Source organism: Microplitis demolitor, chromosome 7, assembly GCF_026212275.2.
Source record: "Microplitis demolitor isolate Queensland-Clemson2020A chromosome 7, iyMicDemo2.1a, whole genome shotgun sequence".
NCBI lineage: Eukaryota > Metazoa > Arthropoda > Insecta > Hymenoptera > Braconidae > Microplitis > Microplitis demolitor.
This window is the reverse complement of record NC_068551.1, coordinates 6,851,500-6,873,401: the sequence shown is the minus strand read 5'-3', so window position 1 is coordinate 6,873,401 and position 21,902 is coordinate 6,851,500. Positions and strand designations below refer to the sequence as shown.

The following is a 21,902-nucleotide window of genomic DNA, read 5'->3' as shown; positions in this document are numbered from 1 at the left end:
ATTGTAGCTGTTACCATAATTTTCTCTCCGTATATAACATAAATAATTATTTTAATAAGTAAAATCTAAATTTCCTCCCGATAATATTCATTAAATTTTTATATTTTTTTTATGAGGCAAGAGACCTAATACCCGATCAGGGAACTAGTACCCAATCACTCATGTATTTATATACTGATAGAACAATTTATTTGAACCAAATAAGATTTATTAATATTTAATAAATGATGTATTTGAAAGCTTAGCCAAATAAATATTTATTAATAGTTAACAAACTATTTGTTAAATGAGATTTATTTGAACGAAATAAATATTTCTTAATAGTTAATAAATGGCTTATTTGAATAGGAAATTACACATAAAGCTAATTAAGTAGGGTTATGACAAATAATTTATACTCCCATTTAAGTTTATTTTTTTAAAAAAAATAATACGCACAGTAACTAATTTAAAAAATATTCAGCATTGTTTTTTTTTTATAAAACAATATTTAGTTGATTTAGTTGATTATATTTTGAATTTGTTACACTAGACAGTATACTGAAAGGTATTGTAAACAGAAAGTGGCGCTGTAGTAAAAAATCACAGTGATGTTTACTCAAATATGATATTAATAAATTCATATTTCAACCAAATCAGGCTGAAAAACTGTTTCAAATAAATGCATTTATTAATATCAAATAAAAACTTCTATCAGTGATATCTATATTTACTAAATTTTACTAAATATAGATATACAAATGCATGGAGTATATGATAACACCGCCAAATTACACCGCCTACACCGGTGTTATTTCATTTTAACACCGCGTGTGGTGTTAAATTTAGTCAATTTTTAACACTTTGCTTAATTCAATTTTTATCTGTAGATTATTTTATCCATTGTTGCTTTCAAATCACTTGCGTTGCAGTGCTCTATATGTTGAGACTACGGAACTAGAGAAAAAAAAACGAGATCGTTTAATGAATGCCGAGATTACCCGAAAATTAACGTCAACTACTAAATTATTACCCGGCAACGTGGAGTAAAAAATTATTTCAATAGTTTCGAAATCTTATTCAAATTACAAACAATTTTTCACCATGAAATGAAGGTGTTTAAAACAATAGCATAATGGGAGGTAAAAATTAGTGCACACACTGTTAAAAAAAGCGGTGTTAAAATAAATTCACACCGGTGCAGTAGTGCTATACTTAGCGGTGTTATCCAACCTGTGTTGAAACGGTGTACATGCGGAGTAAATTAACTCCCATTAGAGCATGAGGGTGTTAGTACAAGTGTTTTAAGATCTACAAATCAAACAAAAATAATAATATCCCCACCAACTTTTAATTTTATCTATACATAGTAGAATTTACTATACAGATAGTAAAAAAATATAATCGTGTTAGCAAAAAAATCATTATACGCATAATAATTTTTAATATCTTTCGATGTTTTGCATGAGGTAGTAACTGATTGAAAAATGATAAATTAATCATTAATAATTTAATTGTTTTTCTTACTGATTTAAGTAGTTTGCAAAGAGACTTGGATCATGAAATTCTGTTTCCGTTATTTTATACAACATTAAAATATCTTTATGGATAAATATTCTTTGGATTTATCTACAATTTGGTAAATCTGTCGTACCATTAATGTTTAAAAGATAAACTTTTTTTTTGTGTTTGAAATACAATCCAAGTTTTGATACCAGAAATAAAACTACTTATTTTTCACTACCGTTTTCAGAGTTAAATTTAACACCGGAATAGCCTGGCCTTACATCGTTTTTTTTTTACAGTATAGAACAAAAATTAATCGAATAGATTAAATATTGACAAGAAATATTTAAATATAGGACTCTATTAGAGTATAAAATCACGTTAATTAATCAATTTTTTGTGTTTCTGGAAAATCACTAACAATTAAAAGCAGAGTTGAATGTACACTGTAAAAAAAGCGGTGTTAAAAATGGACTCATTTTAACTCCGCCCGATGTTAAAATGAAATTACACCGGTGTAGGAGGTGTAATTCGGCGGCGTTAAAATACCGGTGTACAAGCGGAGTAATATCGGTGTAAAAGTGGGGTAATCGATGTAAGGTGGTGTAAACTGCGTCTGCTTGGAGTATTTACTTTAAAAATTATAAAACACAAAAAATGTCAGTTTTTCATGAAAATTAATAAAAAATATCATCTATTAACAAGTATACTGATCGAGTAAGTAAAAATATTCACAAAGTAAAATATTTTAACACCGATAAAGAATATTTACACCGGCGCTGGCGTTATTTTCACACCGCTTTCGGTGTTGAAATTTAACACCGCTGATTTTAACACCTACACCGCTTGGACTTACCCCTGTGATTTTTGACAGTTTATAGCTTATTGGTGTTAATTTTTTACCAAAAAAGATTGAAAGTTAAAATAAAAAATAATTTCTCAAAAAAATTCGGAATGACCTTAGCTCACTTAAAACTATAGAGTAATTTTTATTAAAAAATTTTCTGCTGTACACACTTTCAACGCATATATTATGAAACATTATTAAAATATAAATTTATAGAATTATTTCGGTTCATAATGAACCCGCACAAAAAAATATATAAACAATATATATGTCCCATGTAGCCAATGCATTAATGCATATATGTCATATATATATTTTTTCGTATGGGAATAGAAGAACTAACATCTCTATATCATTCAGAACATTTTATCTTAGAAAACTTCATTAGAAAATCTTTAATAAGAACATTTATTAAAGAATTGAAAAATCGACCAAACGTTCAATATAAATTTTTTGAAACCGATAAACTAATTTGATTATTAATTATAACAAAGTATCTATTACGATGGTACTTACTGTATTTTACAATGTAATTCGAATTAAAAACAAAGTTTACAACACATTTCAAATCATTAATTACAGATAAGTAAATCACTAAAATAATAAATTGTTTATTAATGCAGTTAATAAAAGCCACTATGCCGCCCAGATAAAAACAAAGTTACCAATGACTGATTAATAAGGGTGGAGCTTAGTACATAATCTCCACCTACTATTAAATCGTTCTATTTCACTCATAAAATTGCACAAGAAAAGTTTCTAAGATGAAGATGAAGAAACGAAGAATATGAAGAAGAAGAAGAAGAAGAAGAAGAAGAAAAGAGACATATGAAGAAAATAAGAGATAGAAAATGTGGAACCTTTAAGTACGTCTTAACTCTGCAAGTCAGTTGGCATCTTGCCTCCCTATACACACGGCTCGCATAAAACAATTTACGAAGATTAATTTCTCGTTTGCTCTTCATCAACTTGTATCAATTTATACTCCTACATTTTCCTTATAATTTTCACATTAATTTAGCTAGTGTAACATTTAATTTATAATTTAAATGATTCGATTAGTAGTGAAGTACAAATTATATACATGTATAAAATGCGACACATTGACTGAGAAATAATTTAATTTAGGTCGTTTTGAACAGCCGTGTGTATAGGTATATAGTACTTACATTATTATTAGGTATATGTGTTTGCATGTCTTGACGAATTATTTGCGTTTGCATAATTAATGGATAATTTCGTTGCGAGCACGAAATACAATTGTGGTTTTACATAAGAAAAAAAAAAGCTCTGATAACAGACTATCTTATAAAAGGTGGCAATGTGAAACAGTAGGCTAGTAAACGTGTCAATGTAGTCTATTTTTTAAATGTCTTACTTTACAAGTAAATATAATTCGAATATATAAATTATTAAATAATATTATTAATTTATTAATTAAACTTTAATTAATAGTTTAAAATATATATACATATATATTGTAAATAATAAATTTATTAAAATAAATTTATATAGTGATTAGTGACGTTAAATTAAATGTAAAGATAAACATAATAAAAAAGAATGTTACATTCAGATAATGATAATACACCAAATGAGTCAATGATTATTTCTCAAGTGGCTAATTCTCACGTTCCGCAGGATTTTACTGTTTCAAGACTTTTATCCACTTCTAATCATCATTTAGGTAATAATTATATTTTTTTAATTATTTGTACTATATATAATAAATAATAATGATAATTAAATATCATATATACATTTGACAAATGATGTATTTAGTTAAAGACGCCAAAGCGTTTGATTTAATCGTAATGATGCATTTCAAGAACGTCATGCTGTTTAAATCATACCGCTTTGATGATTGCTCAAGTACAGTAGATTCATTCAAGAATTACGCATCTATCCTTTACTGGTAGGTTGTCTGTATCGCGATACAACACCAGATCAAGAATTGAGATCCTTTTTGCACTCGACTTCCCCCAGTCAGCGCGTTGAGTGTTCTCGCCTCTCTCGATCTCTCTTTCTATTAATATATATTTATACATATATTAGCCTTAAATTAAGGGCATTAGAGTGTGTAGTGTCTTTCTTATTCTTTAGCCCTCATGTTTTACCAAACTTTAAAATTGAAATACATAAAATAATTAAAGAATTTAGATTATCGTAATTGTAATGAGAATAATTAACGATGGCTTAATTAATAATAATACTATTAAATATTTAAAATTATTAAGATTGCAATGAAGGAGTCTCTGGTGGAGGTAGAAGACCTAGACGGAGTAGAACAACATTTTCAGCCCAACAACTAGCTGCTCTTGAAAGAGTTTTTGAGAGAACACATTATCCTGATGCTTTTGTAAGAGAAGAACTTGCGACGAGAGTATCTTTATCTGAAGCTAGAGTACAGGTAAAGAAAAAAAAAAAACATTTTTTAGATAGTATTGTAATAAGAATGTACTTTAGAATTAAAGTTCTGTTTTTATAACAATATACATTAATATTAATTCGTTAATACAGCTGGATTAGCGATACGAAGTAGCTGTGGAAGCAAATATAATAAAAAAATAATAATAATGAAACCTATTTTAAAAATAATTACTTTATAATTCCAACGTTTTTTTCATGATTAAAATGTCAATGTTAAATTTAATAATTTATAAACGGTAAACTTTGGAAAAATTTTTTTCATATAATTTATTCGCCAAAAAAATAATGATTCATAAAATCATTAGTTTATAAATAAAGATTTTTTCTTACAGAATCAATGACAAATCTTATTATAGTATCAAGTCAATTAAAATGTTAATTTGAATTTTAATATTTATTTTAATTTAATAAAAATTATTAGTTGTTTTTTTAAGTTTAGTATACGCGGAGAAAAAAATTAAGTAATTTTTACTAAATTTGAAAAAAAAAAATTACAATCCGAGAAGTAATCTTGAAACGTTAAAAAAAATCAAAACTTGTACAAAACTCAAAGTAAAAATTACAAAATATTATTTAGAATAATAATTTCTATTGATTATAAAAATTACTACATTCAAAATAAAATTTACTAGTGACAAATAAAAATTATAATGTACCAATAATTCTGACTATTGTACTTAGTAAATATTAGTTAACGCGCTTTTTGAAAGATGTATTCTGGCGGGTAATTTTTACAATCCAAATAGTAATTTTTACAATCTCAAATAGTAATTTTATCTTTCGGAGTAGCAATTTGTTTTACCAACATTCTAAAATGTACAGTAATCTACGTAGAATTACATTGGAGATGTAATATTTATCAATTACGAAACAAAAATTGCGACTAATGTACTAACTTTTAATAATTTCTGAAAATAATTTCTACTTTTTGTAATATTGAACTATTTTTATATGAATAAGTAAATATGTATTTTTTCCAAGCAAAAATATAACGAAGCTGCATTGTAATTATTATGATAAGTGAAAATTACAATCTAGATAGTAATAATTTAAATAAAAAATTAATTTTCTACAAATCGTAATATTTTTTATGGATTGTAATTTTTTATTTGAAATAGTAAATTTTAATTGTAATTATTATTTAATATTGACCTACATTTTTCTCCGTATACACATTTTAGTTAATTATATTTATTTATAGTTTCATTATGGAACTTATAAGATCAGTCGGGTACTTGTTTCTTATTTTCATTAAAAGTATAATTCATAATTTTTAAATATTTTATCAATTATCATAAAATATTACCTCGAGATAAAATACATTTTTTAAAAACTCAGTTTGAATCAATTTTTATAAAAATAAATTGTTAGTTTATGTTGCGATTTATTAAAAAACAATTTTGTAAAAATTAAATTACATCTTTAGTATCGCACAAAAACTTATGATCAATAACTTTACAATACAGTTTCATTAATTTAACTGCTAATAAAATTTAATAATATGAAAATTCCCCCCTCCCCTTAACTGATTTACAAAACGACTAAGCAGAAATTTAAAAAATTAGGGTTGTCTGTCGAACTTTACTGCTAATTTTTTTTTTTTTTTTTTTTTTTTAAATAAACTTTAAAACATTATCTGGTTTATTATACGACGTAGGTTAATAATAACATTATTATAATAATATAAAAGTTTGCTTTCACCTAATTTGGCTTGTAAAAGTGAAATCCACAAAAAATTTTCACTTGTTTAACTTTTAATATATTTAAAATTTTTTAAAATTTTAATTTTGAGTAAATTATTAAAGTTTTAAAAGTAAAAAAAAAACTACACTAGCAGACCGCTGGAATCTCTGTGCAAGGCTTTTACGTGGTAAAGTCCAACAAAGTACCTCATAAGTTTTTTTGCATATAAATTGGCTAATTCAGCTCCTCAATCTCTACGAAATTCCGGTTGTTAAAAAAATCGTAGAAACGATATCAAATTTTTTTTTAAGAGGGATCTGGGCTTTTTTTTCTATCACACTCAAGTCGACAACACTACTATCCTTATGCAGTAAATGTAAACTTTGTCCATGTTTTTCTTTTAAACAAATTAACATTTTTGAAAAATGGAAACGCAGACTGCTGTATTGTAGAGTAATGTAGCTTCGTTTTTAATTTTGCGTTCAAAGATATTGTTTGAAAGAAAAGCTTGGACAAAAATTACTGTAGACCCTCTGTAATTTATAAAATATTTATTTTTAATGATCGCCATATTGTTTTCAATGTATTCACAAAAGATAAATTTTGAAAAACATATCGAATGAAATTGGCATAAAAAATACTTTTAGTTTAAAGGGGAAAGAGGAGCAAAGTGAGCCCCTTAAGGAAAATAATAATAATATCATTAATTTTTTTTACGCGTTTATTTCTTTTTAGACCCTTGATATTATTTTCACTTCATTCTGTTGCGTCCATTAAAATTGAAAAATCAAAAATTAGGGGTAAAGTGGGCCCTGCAAAAAAATTCAGATTTGATAATTTTTATTCTTTACACGTGTGGTATTTGCATATAAAAATCATTTTAATAGTCTGCTGCGGTGTAACTTTAAAATGTAATTTTATTATCTTCAACTTTCTTAAAAAATTTTATTTAATGAAGAGTTTTGGTGGCCTATTTTAGCCTTTATATAAGAAATTTCGATAAGCTTATTATCCACCCGAATTTATCGACGTATAGAAAATTTTGAGGGGCCCACTTTCCTCCTTCTCTCCTAATAAATTTTAATAAAATCATCATATTAAAATTAATAAAAATTTTTTTTGGAGAATTACAGGAAAAAATAAAAGAAATAAAAAAGATTATATTTTACAATAACTTCTACTCAGAGCTATATATTTTTTTTTCTGATAGTTATTCAGAATAATTATCAGACTAGCTGTATACAAATTCTGACTGACGTGCCGTAACAATTTTTTAATAATGTTTTTTTTTTAGACATTTGGTATAAACAATAATATTGAAGAAAATTTTGAGGGGCCCATTTTGGCCCCTCCTCCCCAATATTAACTTACATTTGAGTTTTCTTAAATTGCATATATAAACAAAATTTTATTATGTATAAAAATGAATAAATCAAAATATTATGATTTAACTAATCGTTTTAAAACAAAGTTTGAATTCTTATAAAAAAGAAAATCTATGTACACGAAACATTAATCATGAAGACAGAGTAGTCAAAACATTTTTGTTAGCATATGATAATTTGTCAAATAATTTAAAAATTCTTAAGAAAATTCCAGAATGTTGGTATAAAAAAACAAAAGATGACATTCAAAAACGTTTTGGAACGCGCATCCGATGTAAGGTTTGAAATTTGGGAATCGTTCGCGCTTATGCGTGACGCGAACGTTGTCGTGTTATGTCGTAAGTTAGCTGTGAAAGATTCGGAGGTCGCGGATAGCTAAGCAGAAAATCAGAGGAGACAGGTTGTCAGGCAAGCAGCTATGATTAGCTTGCCGGCAACTCCAGAAAGCACATGCGTTCAATAGCGTGTCGAGTCCAGCACGTGTGCGGCTACCCTTCTTCCTTTGACTCATCATACTATCTCTTTCTTCTATAATATTATCTCGTTGGCTCTCTTTTTCTCTCTCTCTTTTTATTCTATTTTTCGATTTCTACTATAACTTGTTCTTCTTCTACTTGTTCTCGTTCTTTAGTCACAAATGCCATCTCACCGTTACATGAACGTCTCTGAGTTCTATCCGACTGCCAGGAGCCGTCACGCTGTCCCGTCTTCCGCTCGTATCCGTTTCTTCTTCCTTTCTTTTAAAAATAAGAAAAAATTGTTTTTTGCCTACAAATACATTTTTTTTATCTAACAATATTTTTGTTATATAATTGCTTATAAAATAAAAAAAAAATTATTTAGCTAATCTAATGAGACAAATATTACTATCGATTCTTAACATATAAAAAAAAAATTAATCTTTATCAGGTTTGGTTCCAAAATCGAAGAGCTAAATTCCGAAGAAATGAAAGAAGTTCCGCATTAAGTAGAGGTACTTCTTCAACACGAGATATTGAAACTACTTTGCCATTAAGACCAATAAGGATAGCATATACTCATGAAAACACATCAGATGGCTTACAATCTCCTCCTCAAGTGCCTCAATACTCTTACAGCGAGTACTGGAGATCATCTCAACATTATGCTGCGGTACAAACAACTGCAAGTTGTCATGGTTTTGTCAATGGGAATCTCAGTAATGTGAGCTTTCCATCGTACCATCAGTCAGAAGTTCATGGAAGTATTGAGGGAGCTTCAATGAATGGCTTGAGTAGTCTTAGATTAAGAAGTCATCCTTACGGTGCAACTTATTCTGCCATGCATGCCAGTATGTGACTTACTAGTATTTTTATAAAATTAAATAATAAAAAAGTGCCTAAATTAAAAATTCATTGTATTGTTATTAGATTGAGCAAAGATGCCAAAGAATTTTTTTTTTAAATTATATAAATGTTATCAGAATAATCATGTGATTAATAAAATAAATAAGATAGATACGTTGTTTTTGGCCGTTTAGTTTGAAACTCTCGATGAAAATAGATTTTATACAATTGTATAAAATTATATATAAATTGGATAGAAAAAATGGCCTGATCCATGTGTATACAATCGTACATAACTATATCTTATTTGTAGATAATTTGTATATAATCACATAATGTTTTCGTATAAATTCTAAATAATAGGGTGGCCCAAAAAACCGACTATATTTTTTTCGAGTCTCTTATGAAAATTTGTTGGTTTACGATGTTTTAAGAAGCCTCTCCAAAAATCGATAAAAAATTTTCAAAAGGTCGCTCACGAATTTTGAAAATATAAAAAATTATCGAAATTTGAATTTTTATTTCAAATTTATTTCTTTTTCGTGGCAGCAATAGTTTATATTTGTGGAATCCTGACTAAGCTGAAAATTAAAGCCCAAAATTTAAATACTTAAACCTCGCTCAAGAATTTTGAATGTTTCCGAGTGCTGTCTTTTGAACGTTTTCGAGCGACCCTTGAATATTAATAATAAAACTTCTCGATTTTTTCATCATCAATTTGCATCGCAATGAATGGAAATATAACCCGAGAAATAGAAATAATAAGTTATTTACATACTTTTTTATTTTTTAATTCAATTTTTAGGTTTTTTCGCTTATTCAAAACTTACAAAATTTTATTGTTTAAGACTGTCCCGTATATTTTTGGTTGTGCAAAAGTTATATTTTAGTTAAATGTCAATAATTGAATTATAAAAAAATACAAAAACTTATTCAAAGTATTAGTTACATTTTATCAGTTAATATTCAAAATTCTTGAGCGCCGTTTAAATATTTAAATTTTAGGTTGAAATTTTTAGCATGGACATGATTTTACAAGTATAAACTATTGCTGCCACGAGAAAGAAAAAATTTAGAAGTAAAAAATCCGAATTTCAGTTATTTTTGATATTTTCAAAATTCGTAAGCGACCTCTTAAAAATTTTTTATCCAGCTGATTTTTGAAGAGGCTTCTTAGAACATTGTAAGCCAAAAAATTTTCATAAGAGACTCGAAAAAAAATAGTCGGTTTTTTTGGGCCACCCTAATATATAATTATATACAATTCTATATAATTGTATACAAATATATACATTTGTATATAATTTTATTATTCTTTTTTGCATTTTTATATAGAATTATATATGATTGTATATAATTGTCTATAATTATATAAAAATTTTATATAATTATGCATCACCTCTATCCAATTGTATATAATTCATATATAACTGTATACAGTTATATAAAATTTTTTTTCATCGGGCTATCAGTTTTATTGACATTTTTTCCGTACTAACTTTTATTACAAATATACACAATGTTAAAAATGAAATAAATACTATCCAAATTTATTTTATTTTAAATACGATTTAGCTTTTATAGTTTGTAAATTTTATAAAATATTGAACAGGGTAATTAATTAATAAACTACTATTAAGATAATAAAAAAAATTTTGTGTTATATCTGGTATCACTTAAAAAATTTTGAATGATAAATTAAATTTCATTTGTAATTCTAAAAATATTTTATTTATTTTTTTTGGTTTTTACTTTTTTTTTGTTTTTCTAGGAAATAAACTTAAGACGGTAGATAAATAAATTTACGAATTCATCTATAAATTATTTGTTTTTTTTTAATTATCATATTTTGAAATTACAAACATTAAAATTTTTTTTAATACTCTGAACATGAATGCTGGGTTAGTTCTTTAAGGTAATACTCATTTGTAAATCCTCAAATATTTTATCAGATTTTTCTGTTCTTGTTATATGTAGATACATTCAAAAAAAGAAAATAAAGAAATAAATGGATGAAAAAATTTGACGATTAAATAAGAAAGTTAAGTGTCTTGATGTTTTTATTCAATACTTCATGTGTACACTGTAAAAAATTTGCGGGGTGAACACGGGTTAAATCCGGAGTGAATACCAAATGGATGGTTTATTTATTTGATCCCTTTGGAGTGAAATTCACTCCGAAAAGAAGTTTATTTTAACATTTAAAATCTGGATCGAAGTGGATCCGAATTAAAATAAAATCCACATAAGTCCGAAATCACTCCACTAAACTTCTTGCTGTTTTCCTGCTCAAGGAGTTCGAAAACATTATCATGACTGCACTTTTGAGCTCTTTGAGCTCAAAAATATTCGGTACTGCAATTCAAAAAATCAAAGATGATTTTAAGAAACACGTAACTTTTAAAATTCTTTGAATAACAAACTGATAGCAGTAAAATATGCGATGATTGCAAAAAAACTCTTAAAGACGAAAATTTAGTATAATTGTAGAAACATTTGGTCAATTACATTACGTGCTATCCAACAAAAATCTGGTGAATTTTTATTTATACGTATTTTAACGAAACGATATCTCGAATTAATTAACCAATGTTTATTGTTTTCGAAGATGTCAGACAAAAAACATTTTTTACCAGTTCTTTTTCCAATGATATATTTCGAACAAATCAACCGATTGAAATGGTTCTTGCTGTAATCGAAGTGTTTTGTCAAGTTCTAGAGCTGAATAGATTTTGAAATCGTTTGGTTTAATCATTTCGAAAATATTAGCAAAAAATCGATTTGTATCGTTTCTTTTTCCCGCGATATCTTTCGAACAAATAATCTAATTAAGACGGCTTGAACGGCAATCGACACTTTTAATTGCGTTTTAGAGCAGATTAGATTTTAAAATCGATCGATCGAGTCGTCTTTAGAAATTTTCAAAAAAAAAAAAAAAATTTCTTTGTTTCTCTTATGTATCTCAAACTCTATTCGATAGATTGATGATGATAGAAAATATACAGGAAGGTTGATGGCTGAGAAGGCCGTTCGATTGCCACCAAAACCATTCGAATCTTCGATTTTCTTAGCGGGAAATTCAAAATTTCGTACCCATGTAAAAAAAGTTGGCCCTGAAAATGGTCAAAAAAATTTTACAACAGTAAACTCCCAAATTTGAGACGATTCTAAATTTTGACTTGATATTTATGGAACTTTCAAAAAATTCAAGAGTAGAGAAACTTTCATCTCTTCACTTGATTTTTGGAGAGTTCGTAAAATCAAAAAACGTTCATAATTGGTTTGAAAGTTTTTTTTTTTATTTGCTTCAAACCAGTAGAATTTCTTAGTCGAATTATTATTGCTTAAAAAACTCATAAAAACATTCCTGAAAGTATTAAATTGAAAATTATTTTTACTCTTGAATGTTTTCAAAGTTCCCAAAATGATCTACTCAAAAGCTAGAATTGTCTCAAATTTAGAAGTTCACGATTGCGAACTTTTTTAGAACATTTTCAGAACGAATTTTTTTTACGCAAATATTTACTTCGTATACGGATTTTGTAAACTCCGGAACTCGGAGTGGCGGAGTGAATTGGGATTAAAATAAAATCCATATTCATTCCGAATCAACTCCCACTTTTTTACAGTGAATAATTATAAAAATTGAAATAAAAAATAAATTTTATTGTGTTTAATGTTAATAATAAAATATTAAAAAAAGTAAGAAAAATGATGTACCTGAAAATCGGAACGTTTTTCACCAAACAAAAATAAAAAAAACGAAATGAAAATTACAAAATCTACTGGATCGAGTTTTCAGAAATTGTTCCTTACTTCAGCCGATAATTGCAGGCCTGCCCCAACTACCCCTTTAGTCACTTTTAGAATCAAATTACATAAACTATTTTCATTTTGGTTCCGTGAAAAACGTTTCGATCTTCAGGTAGTATGAAAAATAAACTTTTTAGACGAATATTAAAAAAACAAATACGCAGTCAAGAAATATTTTTTTCAAATAAATGAATAAACTAAAAATTAAATTAATAGTTGTCGTGAATTATATAAATATTTACACTCGAGCAGTCATTCAGTAATTAAATGTCTAGTCATTTTTAAAACTCATTAATTGTTAAAGATAACACAGCATCATATCAGATTAAAATGTGTAAATATAAAATTGTGCTAATTATCGTTACAAAGATAATTATAAACATTAAGTGTATACATAAATAATTGGCACATAAATACTGTTATCAATGTTGTTATTTAAATGAATGAAAGATGGAAAAGAGTATTAAATTAAAGTATAATAGATTATTAAAAATTACAACGTTATTAAACATTGGCACAAGGTTAGAATATATTGTTATGTTTTATATATATTTCAAGTCTTGTAAGTTGCATTAAATTTTGATTTAAATTAAATTATTATACACACGCATGTATATACACATGATTGGTTTTGTTACTTATGTATTATTAAATAGTTACTAAAACATTTTGTACAGCATTACTCCAGTCAACTTTGGATGGAACTAAATAAAATGCTGGTGCAATTTTAGCACCACAAGGACATTGAGAACCAGATACCCAACTAAAAGAACCAAGTTTAGTTTCACATTTTGGACAGTTTAATTTTCCCTCAACATTATGTAAAATATCTCGCATCCATGCCAATGGTTCTATAAAATAAGTTTTAGTACATACTTCTGCTGAATTACTAGCACTATCTTTTTTATCTTTTTCAATTTTAGCTAATGTTTGCATTTGTTTAGATGATGTTTCATCATGTTTTTTTGTACTAACATATCGCCAAATTTGACGTTCATGTGGTAAATGTGGTAATAAATTACTCACACTAGCTACTACTCTTCGACATCTTTTACAACGGTAGACAGTTGGTTCTGGACGGACAGTTGTTAATGCTGGATCTGGTTTTATTAAATCTATAAAATTTGAAGGAAGAATTTTAGCTTTACGTACATTATCAGCTGCTATTTGAAGACGATACATTTTAAACTCAACGTTATCATGATCAATAGTATAACCCATTTTTTCATATAATTTTAATTGGGCTATAAAACCAGGATTAGGACCAACAAATCGTCTCTTTGATTTAACTAGTTCATAAGCATTCTCATAAGTAATTTTATATTTTTTCATAATATAAGCAATTACTAATGTCGCTGATCTTGATACACCAAAATAACAATGAACTAAAATTTTTTTATCATCTTGCAATGCACTGTCAATAAAATTATATGTATCTTCAAAAAATGTCAAAATATCTTCTCGTGGCATATCCGTTATTTTAATAAACTTTAAATTAACATTAGGAAGTAGTTCTATTTGTCTAGGTAATGGACATGAGTCAACTGTAAGTATATAAGTTATTTTAGTATCTTTTAACCATTTTATGTCTGTAGCAGCTGTAAGATTTCCAAGGTATAAATTTTCTTCTATTTCATCGTAGCTTGATGGTCCAGCATCAAAATCTTCTCGTGTCAATTCATTTATATTATCATTTGCCATTTTTTATTTTTCTGTAATAAATAATAATGTTTCATTAATTTTATTAATTCATTGTTTCATAGATTTATTAATAAATTTAATTATGATCCTGAAGTCAGCAGACAATTAGTAATTTTCAAATTTATTTTCAACGAATAAATTACAAAAAAAAAAAAGAAAAACTGAAAATATGCACTTATAGAGAATTAAAAAAACTACAGGTGCAATTTTTTAAAATATTTTTTTTTTAATAATTTATTTTCTAAAAAAAAATTCAAAAATTATTATACGTCGGCTAACTTGTGATACTGATATTAACCGACATCTATTAATTTTAGAAATTTTTAAAAAAGATAAATTATAAAAAAAAAGAATATTTTAAAAAATTGCACTTCACGTTTTTTTAATTTTCTACATGTGTATATTTTTAGTTTTTCAATTTTTGTAATTAAATAGTTTAAAATAAAATCCAAAAATTTTTAATTGTCTGCTAAATTTCAGGATCATTAATTATTACCTTATGTAGATTTTTTTTTTCAAAGATTAAATATTCAAATGAACAAAAATTTTTTTTTTTTTTATTAAACCAGTCTTCAAATAAAATTTATATTTTAAAAATAACAAATATAAAATTTTTTTTTAATTAAAAATGTTAATAGAAACTTGATATTAAGCATTTTTCGTGTTTATATTTTACATCGTTCTAGGTCACTTAAAATTTCAATCTTCTATTCATTAGTCGATAACTTAAAAATAAGTCTTTAAATAACTATTGATTATCTATATCTGTACTATTTATAAATATCAACTCCCACAAAATAATTTGTTTAAAAATTTGTTTATGTCAATCTTATATCGATAAAGTTATGTATACATATATAGAACAATATAAATTATGATTTAAAAAATAGTTTAACAATTTTTTTGTATCTTTAATTATCAATTAAAAATACAAAATAGATAGATTTTTGTAATAAATATTTAAATAGTGAAACGTCAATAAATAAACAACTTTTTAATTTCTTTCTACAAATATTTTCACATAAACAACAAACAACAACGCACTAAACAGTCTACTACAGGTGTTTAAAAATTTATATTTTTTTCTTTCATATATAGGTTAATATATGTATACACATATACATACATACTATGCATAAGTACCAAATTTATCTGTATATTTTGTAGGCAGCGCTGTTTTTATTTAGCGGTAAATAAAAAAAGATATTCAAACTCCAGTGGCCGGGCTGAAAATTTGTTAATTTTATTATAATTACCCGTCAATAAAAAAAAAAAAAATTTAACTTTCAAATTTATTTCTTAAATAAGCCCCTATACCCACTCAGTACCATTAGTCGCTCACTTTAACTGATTAATGCGTTTTTTATAATTTTTATTAAAAAAAATTTCAACTAAAAAAATTATTATTGATAAATAATTATTTGTGAATCTAAATATATTAAAATATGATGTATAGAATTGTTTTATAATAGATTATAAATTTAAATTGAGTAATTGTTTTCAAAACCGCGTTCAGCCGAGCATTTTTTACTTTAACGTTCATTCGTTAGATTAAATTTAGATTACGTCAAATTTTTTAAGAATTATTATAACTATATCTTATTAAATACATTTTTAAAATTCATGAAATTTTATATTACCAAAGAATAAAGTAATATAATTTATAAATTATTTTCCAAATCAATAAACTTATGATAGTTTAATTGATATTGTCTTAGAGCGACTATAGGGCCATGTGTTGATCGAGTAATGGTACATGACAACTTTTAGTGAGCGACTATGGGTACACTCAAGGACCTTACTTAAAAAATTAATAATAATTAATTATCAATATTATTCTTAAAACTTAAATTTTATTCTAATACTTAAAACTACAAGAAATAACTGTAAAAAAAGAATATGATTTTTCATTTTATTTATTAATTTATATTGAGTGATTTAATCTCACTCCAATGAAAAGTGAGCGGGTATAGGGACTTTTACCTTAATTAAAACAATAAAATTTAAAAAAATGCATGTACTGAATTTTGAATTGTCTAAACATGTATTTTTTTAAATTTCATTTTATAAACATTTTAGTTTATTATTTCAAAATTTAAAAAATTTTCAGATATCCGTTAACTTTACTATCATATTTGAAATGATTCAAAATAATTTAAAATGATTTAAAACAATTTGATTCGACTAATATATAACTTAGCATAGATTGAAACTTTTTTCTTAATCAGAGAACTTTGGCTGTAAAAATAATTCATAAATAAATACTAAAATAATATTTATGTTCTGTTGAAAGGATTTATTTTAAAAATAATTTGAGCAACAGACAGTATAAATAATTTTGATGACAATATAAAAATTTATGGAATGATATAAAATTATAGATTTTAAATTTGTGTCAGGTCTATTGGCTGCGGCACTATACGCAAATATGGTTTGGAAGAAGGCAAGTTCAATACCTTCAACTTGTCACCATATAACTCCTCGGCTTTTCCATGAGGTACACTGGGCTGAACCATAACATCTTCTCCTTTCTATAAGAATATTAATAAAAAAAAAGTATTTTTTCATTGGATTGAGTAACACAAAGAAAATGATTAAATTAATGATAAAATTATACCTTCCAATCAACAGGAGTTGCCACCATATATTTATCAGTCAATTGAAGAGATTCAATAACTCTTAAAATTTCACTATAATTATATATTTTAATAATTATTAAATCAAATATGAATATATGATAACTTACAAGTAATTATAAATAACATAAAACCTTACTCGAAATTTCGTCCAGTTGTGGCGGGATACAAAATGGACAAACGCATTTTCTTATTAGGATCTACAATGAATACTGCCCGTGCTGATAACGGAATTCCATTGCTATCAAGTTCATTAGGATCCAACATTCCTAAAGATGTCGACAATGTACGAGATTCATCTTCAATAATTGGATATGGAAACCGTTCTACAGGCACCTCAGCATAACTTTTAATGTCCTTGATTAATCAACAAATTATTTAATTAACAAGTACTTTAACCACTTTAAAAAAATAGCAAATAAGCATTCTCATCATTATTAATTTGAGACTTGTGTTAATTGTTTGCATCAATATTCCAAATAAAAATACTTTAAAAAAACTTTTTAAATATCCTGCGACTCTTTTCAACTGTCTAAACTGGTATTTATGAGCAAATGAATTTTAAAAATAACCACAGAAAGATTTTAAAAAATTCTTGACATTAATTTTTAAAATTTTTTCTGAGTATTTTGCTTGAGATAAAAGACCTAGTACTCGATCAGGGACATCAGAGAGATACGAACACATGAATGATCGAGTACTAGTTCCTTGATCGGGTACTGGGTCTCTTATCTTACTTATAAAAAAAAATAATAAAATGGATGTTTAAAAATATGCACAAAAAAAAATTATCAAACGTTTCTAAGATACATTTTTAATAATTTTTTTCGTCAGTATTTTGATTATTTCGTTTGGAAGAAAATAAATTTTTAATGTTTACTACCATCATCATCAAATGCACGAATAATTTTTGCTGAGAATATTGATTGTTTTGTTATTTCTTATTATATTATTGATTAAGAGGTTGTAGGAAGCCTGAAGAAGTGTCAATAGTCACGAAACGTCGCGAAATAATAAACAATCTTGAGTTATTATTTTGATCCTGATTCAATTAATAATATAATATTTATTAATCTAAGGATCTTACTCTCCATAATGTTTTGTTGTTTCTTATTTGTTTTTTTTTTTTTAATAAACAAAGAGTTAAACCTATGATGTGTTTTGACTATACAAAAACAATAATGACAGTAAAGTTAGCAGCCCTAGGATCCGAATTACCGTAAATTACCGGAGTTTTCAGCAATCTACCGTAATTTACGACAAGTTTGCCGCAATTTACCGTAATTTGCGATCGGCTGCCGTAATTTACGGTAGATTGCCGCAAAATACGATAATTTACCGCATTTTAGGCAATTCCTCTTAATAGGGTAGGGCGGGGCTAGTTGATCATAGGGGCAAGTTGTGCAATCGAAATATCTCGAAAACTAAACAACTTACAACAAAAGTGTAAATGGTGAAAAGAAGGGGTTACGGGAGGAGAACACAGCACGCGACAGATAACGGCTGTCCAGTGCGCAGACTAGCTGACAAAACGCTTTGTTTTTTTTTTGTGTCAAAAAAAAAAAAACGGATGTTTAGACTTTTTCTCCTACACTTGCTGAAAAAAATTTTTTCGTGATCACGTAAGTATCCAAGCATAATGTAGTTATTGCTCTTTCAATTATATATGATTATTTGTTTTTAATTCTTATCATTCTATCATAACCTAACTTTTAGTTTGTTGCTCCAATTGGGGCTAGTTGAGCAAGGCGCGCTGACTGCTTGCTCAACTAGCCCCACTAGATTTTTATTATAGACAAGTTAAATTTTTCTTTACTTAATTAATAATTTTCAATTTATTTGTACATGTGATGATTTAACATAGTGTGTTACAATTACAATAATTCGTTTTGATGTTATAATAATAATTATTATTATCACATTTCAGGATGCGTACATTCAGTGCCAGATTTGTCAACAATGGTCGCACATTAAATGTGTGCCGAACGTTGGTCTGACCTATGTTTGTATCAATTGTGATAGTGACTAAAATGATTAATAATTTGAGATTTTTAATCATCTAGCAATATTTCTGGTCTCATAATTTGTCACTAGTTTAATTTAATATTCATTTACTTAATAATTATTCTTAAATATATCATTTTAAATGCAAAAAGTATAATAATGATCCAAAGATTAGGAAGTGTTAATTTTGTTTGATTTTACCAGAGTTATTCTAATAATATAATAAGTAGATAACATAATTATAATTAATATTGTTATATTTATATTTATTATTATTATTATTATTATTATTATTATAATTTTAAGTATGAAGAATTATAATAAATAAATAATTGCTTGTGAACAACAATTTTATTTGGCCTTCATATACCATTCTGTAAGTCACTCCGTGTATTTCATCCGTTGCACAACTAGCCTCATACCCTTGCTCAACTAGCCTCATTAGTGGGGCACGTTGAGCAATTTGGAGCGCCCGCGTATTTCCGGGAATAACTTGGAAATTTGCAATTGGATCGTTTTTGGGTTGCTAGACCATTTGAAGAAGACTAAATTATGAACCTAACGACATGTCACTCGATTAAATCCGATACACAGTCTTAAAGTAATGGAAGCTCAAAGTAAAAAGTGATCAACTAGCCCCGCCCTACCCTACCGTAAATTACGGAAAATTTGCGGTAAAAAATGCCGCTGCATTGCCGTAAATTTGCGGCGAATTTCTGTAGAAAATACGGCATTTTACCGTAATTTGCCGCAATTTAATGTAACTTATGGTAGTTTACGGTTATTTACGGCAAACTACGGTAATTTACCGTAATTTGGATCTGCTAGGGAGACATTTGAAATTAAAAAAAAAATTTTTAACAGATAAACAATGAAAAAAAAAATAATTCTAAAAAAATGCACATGTCGAAAATTTCATAAACTATACGTAGAATTTTTCAAAATATTTTTTTAATATTTATTTTTTTGTTAAAAAAAATCAAAAAATTCTTAAATGTCTGCCAACTTTATTGTATAATGATTTATCGTTTTAAAAAAAATCAAAAAATTATCAAACGTCGGGTAACAGATTCATCTTTATTGTCATAAAGAATTAATCAGTCATCAAACGCCATCATAGGCACATTGATGATGCTAAATGTATGCATTTACAATTACCTCAATCCAATTTATATGGCTTTCAATTGAATTGCAAGACATTGCAATAACTTTTACACCAAGGCGTTTAAACTCCGGCATTAGCTGTACAACTCGAGCTAATTCAGTAGTACAAACTGGTGTAAAATCATTTGGGTGAGAAAATAAAACACCCCATCTAAAATTTAATTTTTGTAATTTAATTAATTAATCAAAATTTATAAATATTTATTATTATTATTATTTTATGATAACTTACGAATCGCCAAGCCATTCATGAAATTGTATAGCTCCTTCAGTAGTTGATGCCGTAAAATTTGGAAAAGTTTCACCCAACAGAACCATTTTTTTGATTAATTTAAAAAATTTATTTAAAAGTATAAAAAATTATTTTTTAAAAATTAAATCAAATAAAAGACAGTCGTGTAGGGTAGCAACTAATGGTAACTATGATGATCCTAACCTATTTTGATATAGAAAATTACTTTTTAAATTCACTTTTTTTTTTTTTTTTTTTTTATTCATAAAAACCATTTGGAATTATGAGTATGAATGTAGCAGATAGACAAATTCAAAATTATTAATAATTAGACAAAATAATTGATAAAATGAAGTTTTCAAAAAATGTACATTTAAAAAATTTTTTAATTAATAAGCGCATTTTTTATAAATATTATTTTTCTAATTATTAACTCTATTAATTAATATTTTAAAATTTGTCTATCTGCTACATTCACTCTCATTTCTGAATTACCTTAAAACTCAAAATTAATTAATTTTTAATTATACTAATTAAAATTAAAGATTGAAAAAAACTGTATTAATTATTAAAACAAAAAATTAATAAAATATTCTTCATATGTTTTTATTAATACATTAATTTACTCTAATATATTTTTAAAAAATAAAATTTGAAATTATAAGTGTAAGTGTAGCAGACATGAGACAAATTTAAAATGATAAACAAATAGAGTAAATAATTAATAAAAATAAATTGAAGAAAAATGAGCATTTAAAAAATTTCAAAATTGATAAGTGCATTTTTTATAAATATTGTTTTTCTAATTATTTACTCTACTATTTACTAATTTTAAATTTCTTTAATATCTGCTACATTCACTCTCATTTCAGAATTACCTTTATAGACTCAAAATTAATTAGTTCATTTTTAATTATACTAATTAAAATTAAAGATTAAAAAAAACTGTATTAATTATTAAAACAAAAAATTAATAGAATTATTTTTCATTATAATCAATTTTTATTAATAAATTAATTTACTCTAAAAATATATTTTTAAAAAATAAAATTAAAACTTTGCGTATTTAAATTGTGCGCGCATGTGCAAATGAAATATATATATCTATAGGTATATATAATTGTAAATTGGTCTTAAAGTTAGCTTTAGAATTTCTTTTTTTGAGCGACTGTACAGTTTGGGGAGACAAAAATTTAAGATTGAGTTTTTTTTTTACAG

At 26.1% G+C, this 21,902-nt stretch overlaps 3 protein-coding genes across 3 annotated transcripts; 1 reads left to right on the top strand and 2 right to left on the bottom strand.

Annotated features, from left to right (window-relative positions):
• The first annotated feature begins 3,808 nt into the window (after positions 1-3,808).
• Positions 3,809-10,736, top strand: LOC103571439 (paired mesoderm homeobox protein 2). The gene is made up of 3 exons (XM_008549605.3): positions 3,809-4,019; positions 4,570-4,742; positions 8,740-10,736. The coding sequence occupies exons 1-3, from the start codon at positions 3,896-3,898 to the stop codon at positions 9,145-9,147; spliced, it is 705 nt and encodes a 234-aa protein (XP_008547827.1). The 5' UTR covers positions 3,809-3,895; the 3' UTR covers positions 9,148-10,736.
• Positions 10,737-10,818: 82 nt separating this feature from the next.
• LOC103571440 (dual specificity protein phosphatase MPK-4) lies at positions 10,819-15,686 on the bottom strand. Its single transcript, XM_008549606.3, has 2 exons — positions 15,145-15,686; positions 10,819-14,659 (listed from the first exon to the last, which is right to left on the bottom strand). Exon 2 carries the CDS (start codon positions 14,646-14,648, stop codon positions 13,596-13,598), a length of 1,053 nt encoding a protein of 350 aa, XP_008547828.1. The 5' UTR covers positions 14,649-14,659; positions 15,145-15,686; the 3' UTR covers positions 10,819-13,595.
• A 1,232-nt stretch (positions 15,687-16,918) lies between these two features.
• On the bottom strand, positions 16,919-20,904 carry LOC103571441 (peroxiredoxin-6). The gene is made up of 5 exons (XM_008549607.3): positions 20,685-20,904; positions 20,447-20,603; positions 17,424-17,641; positions 17,266-17,338; positions 16,919-17,179 (listed from the first exon to the last, which is right to left on the bottom strand). The coding sequence occupies exons 1-5, from the start codon at positions 20,768-20,770 to the stop codon at positions 17,033-17,035; spliced, it is 681 nt and encodes a 226-aa protein (XP_008547829.1). The 5' UTR covers positions 20,771-20,904; the 3' UTR covers positions 16,919-17,032.
• Positions 20,905-21,902: the final 998 nt, after the last annotated feature.